The sequence below is a fragment of the Corvus brachyrhynchos genome, unplaced genomic scaffold (assembly GCF_000691975.1).
Source record: "Corvus brachyrhynchos isolate BGI_N302 unplaced genomic scaffold, ASM69197v1 scaffold30, whole genome shotgun sequence".
Taxonomy (NCBI): domain Eukaryota; kingdom Metazoa; phylum Chordata; class Aves; order Passeriformes; family Corvidae; genus Corvus; species Corvus brachyrhynchos.
Genome location: NW_008235742.1, coordinates 1,276,483 through 1,280,955, shown reverse-complemented (window position 1 = coordinate 1,280,955; position 4,473 = coordinate 1,276,483). Strand labels below are relative to the sequence as shown.

General features: G+C 57.3%; 1 protein-coding gene across 1 annotated transcript in view; it reads left to right on the top strand.

The window, feature by feature from the left end:
• The first annotated feature begins 1,372 nt into the window (after nucleotides 1–1,372).
• STAT3 (signal transducer and activator of transcription 3) overlaps nucleotides 1,373–4,473 on the top strand; it is a 9,427-nt gene continuing 6,326 nt past the window's right edge. The window contains 8 exon segments of the mRNA XM_008639463.2: nucleotides 1,373–1,559; nucleotides 2,092–2,236; nucleotides 2,400–2,498; nucleotides 2,766–2,861; nucleotides 2,944–3,025; nucleotides 3,409–3,503; nucleotides 3,712–3,863; nucleotides 4,277–4,435. Coding sequence (XP_008637685.1) covers nucleotides 1,432–1,559; nucleotides 2,092–2,236; nucleotides 2,400–2,498; nucleotides 2,766–2,861; nucleotides 2,944–3,025; nucleotides 3,409–3,503; nucleotides 3,712–3,863; nucleotides 4,277–4,435 — 956 coding nt within the window. The 5' untranslated portion in view covers nucleotides 1,373–1,431.

Genomic DNA, 4,473 nt, shown 5'->3' with positions numbered 1-4,473 from the left:
GATTGTGGCTTTTAGTTGGAACATCTGCTTGGATCATGGGTCCGGATGTGGCGTCTGGTTCAGTTTCTGCAGCCTGATGGCCCGTGAGCCACTTGGCACCAGGCACTGCCCAGGTAACTGCCTCCTGTGCCATGGTGCTGCAGCACTGTCCTCGGCTCAGAGCTGGAAATACTTCTCTGGCAGGAGCTGGGCTGGGGCAGCAGCTGCTGCTGTTTCCGGAGGGGCTGGTGCAGCCCCCCCGCCCCTGGTGCATGGCGCAATAGGAAGCGAGGCAGCTGAGCTCACCATCCCGGCGGGGCACTCCCTGTGGGGCTGGTGGGGTTTCGCTCTTGCCTGGCCTGTGCATTTGTTGGGTTTTCCCCCCCAGCAGCAGCACCACTCATGCTGCAGGAGTGGCCTCCAGGACCGAGTGGAAGGGCTGGGACCCTGCAACTGCTGGGGCAAGGGGGAGCATTCCCCAAGCCGCTACAGCTGAGAACTGGCCACAAAGAGCTGAGCGCCCTGTGGAATGGGGGCTCCTCTGTGCTGCCCCACACGCAGCCCTGGCCCATGGCTCACAGTCCAGCCCTTGGTCTGCAGCCAGGTCTGACTCCAGAGCTGAAGGAGTCTGTTGTCTGCAGAACCTTGCATGGCCACTGGCTCTCTCCTTTCGTCTTCACTCATTGCTCCATTGAAAGCAGGTTTGGTTCATGTGGACCTCCCTGAGGATTGCACCAGAGGGTTGTAGTTCAAGGTTATTGTCCTGCTGCTCCTGCCTTTGGGGCTGTTCAGTGCTGTGAAGTTCTAAAAACCTCTCTAACTCCCATGTCAGTGCCAATGTCTGTCCCCTCCCGGTGCCTCAGCTCACAGATGATGTTCCACCTTTCCTTCCTCCCACCCAGACAAATGCGGACAGAGTCTCCCGTTGAGCAGGAGCTGCAGTGATGCTGCATCACTCAGCGCAGGGACCTGTGGGAAAAGCAAACCGCTTTCTTTAGGGAAGTGACTGCTGGTGTCACGCAGAGCTCTGCCTTCGTTTTCCAGCACAGCTGGAGTTCCCTCGTTAGCGTCAGTTTGATTTCCATTGATACAAGTCATGAACTTGAAAATTGCTCCTTCCTTGTTTCTGTAGTTTCCTGGCAGTCTCCGCCTTCTGCACTTACTGTAAGCTCCACAGCCACTTCCCTGCCTCCCAGCAGGGCCGACCAGGGGTGCCTGTGAGACCAAATTAAAGCCTCATTCCTACCTATTGCCAGTGACCAGCCTGCCTGTGCCAGCTGTCCTGGAGCACTGTGCCCTGGGCTTGTGCCCTGGCTGCCTCTGATTCTGGCCCCTCAGCCTTTTTCAGAGGGGTCACAGCTGGGTCCTGGCAGGAGGGAGCCAGGAGCCCACTGGGAGCCAGCTCTGAGCCACGTATGTGCCCATCCCGGCAGGTCTCCGGAGCTGGCCAGGATGGCGCAGTGGAACCAGCTACAGCAGCTCGACACGCGGTACCTGGAGCAGCTCCACCAGCTCTACAGTGACAGCTTCCCCATGGAGCTCCGACAGTTCCTGGCCCCCTGGATTGAAAGCCAGGACTGGTAAGGCCTTGTGAAACGCCAGCGAGGGGACTTTGCTCAGAACACCCACCCGCAGGGGTCCGAGTGGGCTGGAGGAGCTCTGTCACTTTCCCTGGGCCCTCGGTGTGGTGGGACTGACGTTCCTCCCTGGGGCTCATGTGGCATTGAGGGAAGCAGGACTATGCATGGAGTGGGACTCTGTGCACTGTGTTAGACCCTGGACCGGGAGAAGAGGCAGCTCTGAAGCAGGAGGATGTCCCCATCCAGGGCTGGCTAACACTGACCTCTGTTGTAAACGGGGCTGACACAGAGCGCTGATACCTGGATCCCATCCATAAGCATGTGGGACGTGCTCACACACATGAGGTGCTGGTGTGCACCATCTGCCTGGTGCTCTGGTCTACTTGATGGTGATCGGTCACGAGTTGGACTTGATCTTAGAGTCTTTTCCAACCTAAATGACTGTGTGATTCTGTAAGCTGCACAGGGGATGGTGGGTGTGAGCAGAGCCCCCTGTGCCAGGCACTCAGGGCTCTCTCCCTCCCTTGTACAGGGCATACGCTGCCAGCAAGGAGTCGCACGCCACGCTGGTGTTCCACAACCTGCTGGGGGAGATCGACCAGCAGTACAGCCGCTTTCTGCAGGAGTCCAATGTCCTCTACCAGCACAACCTGCGCCGCATCAAGCAGTTCCTGCAGGTGAGGTGGGAAGTGCCAGCTTGGCAGGGGTAGGCATGGTGGGGAAGCTGGTGAGAGTCCAAGCAATTCCTTGGCACAGCTCACCATCCACAGCCCTCAAGGATGTGGAGATCCTAGGGGTTGCCTTGTGCCTGCTGACCGTGGGTTTTTCCACCCTTTACAGAGCAGATACTTGGAGAAGCCAATGGAAATAGCCCGCATCGTGGCTCGCTGCCTCTGGGAAGAGTCCCGGCTCCTCCAGACTGCTGCCACTGCAGCCCAGGTCAGTGGCCAGGTATCCCAGGGCCTCCATCCTGATTCCCGACAGCCAGGACACAGCCTGGGTGTTCTGGCTGGTGTGGCGAGCTGGGTGCCCCCATCTCTTCTCTCCCTGACCCTGTGCCATCCTGGAGCTGATGCTGAAGTGAGCAGCTGGTTGCCCCAGTGTGTGTTAGGGATGGGGTGAAGACCCTGCAGAACCTCCTCAGGCTGGGAGGGAGCATCCCCAGGCTACAGCCCTGTCCTAATGCCCTTCTTGTCCCCTCTGCAGCAAGGGGGACAGGCAACACATCCAACAGCAGCTGTGGTGACAGAGAAGCAGCAGATGCTGGAGCAGCACCTGCAGGATGTCAGGAAGAGGGTGCAGGTATGTGTCTTCCTGGGCACCTTCTGCTTTCCCACCACAGTTCTTGAATGCTTTGAATGAAACCACATCTCTTGCCTTGCAGGATCTGGAGCAGAAGATGAAAGTGGTGGAGAATCTCCAGGATGATTTCGATTTTAACTACAAGACTTTGAAAAGCCAAGGAGGTAATGACAGCTCATTACCATTTGCAAACCACAGTGTGTTCCAGCAAGGAAACTTGCTGGAGAGGTGTTTCAGCCTCCACTCCCAGCGGGAATGTGCTCAGGCTCAGGGCATTTGCATGGCAATTAGAGAAACCTGGTCTTTTGTTTCTACCACTGATGCTGCCCTTGAGGGAGCTGAACTGAGCTTTGCTGTAAGCACAGCAGTGGGGTGGGGAGGGATTGGCCTCTGTGGGTGCAGCAGAGCCACGGAGGTGCTTGGATGCTGTGCCAGATTCCTGCTTGGCTATAGGGCGCTTTCAGGGTGCCTGCACTTTGCTGGGAAGTGTTGTGTTGTTGTGGCACTTGGAGAGGTGGGAAGAGTCCATGTGTGTGGCTCTGCACAGACATGCAGGACCTGAACGGGAACAACCAGTCGGTGACCCGGCAGAAGATGCAGCAGCTGGAGCAAATGCTGACGGCACTGGACCAGATGCGCAGGGTAAGTGGGGCAGCTGGCCCTCCAGATTCCCCCGGGTGCAGATCCCTCTTCTTCAGGGTCGCAGTTTGGTAGTTCCTGCATGGCCAGAACCAGGAGCAGTGCAGCAAGCACAGCCCTATGTGACTTCTTCCTTGTCTTTGAATGTGAAACTTGTGGGTCCGTGGGGGAAGTCACAGGGTGCTGAAGGTTCTGCTTTCTCTCTTGGCAGGGCATAGTGAGCGAGCTGGCTGGGCTGCTGTCAGCCATGGAATATGTGCAGAAGATGCTGGCAGATGAGGAACTGGCAGACTGGAAGAGGCGGCAGCAGATTGCCTGCATCGGTGGCCCGCCAAATATCTGTCTGGACCGGCTTGAGAACTGGTGAGAGCTGGCTGGGACTGTGTCAGTCCCCAGAGCAGTGGCACTCATACACCTGCTGTGGAGATGAGCTCTTGGTCTCTGGAAATGTTCTTGCAAAACGGTTTCTGATGCCTGCACATGTCAACATAGCCTGAGCCACGATGGTGGGCACAGTGCTGGAATGGTGTCCCAGTGCCTGGGGGATTCTGAGGCTGCTGAAAAGTTTCTGGCCCTGGTGTCACCTGGGCACGTGCAGGTTTTGTTTGTAATGCATGGCCTAGAAAAATGCTCTGGGCTTGGAGCCACAGACACACTCAGTTCTTGGCTGGTTTGGCATGGAGAGCATCTTCTTGCATGGGAGGAGGAGGGCTCTGCAGGCTGGACGGTGTGGGCTTGGCAGCCAGAGCTAATGCTGGTTCTCCCTGCTCCCCTAGGATAACCTCTCTTGCTGAATCGCAGCTACAGACCCGGCAACAGATCAAGAAGTTGGAAGAACTGCAGCAAAAAGTATCCTATAAGGGTGACCCAATTGTCCAGCACCGGCCCATGCTGGAGGAGCGGATTGTGGAGCTGTTCAGGAACCTGATGAAAAGGTACTGAAGGCAGGCGGGAGCCACAGGCAGGCCTGGTT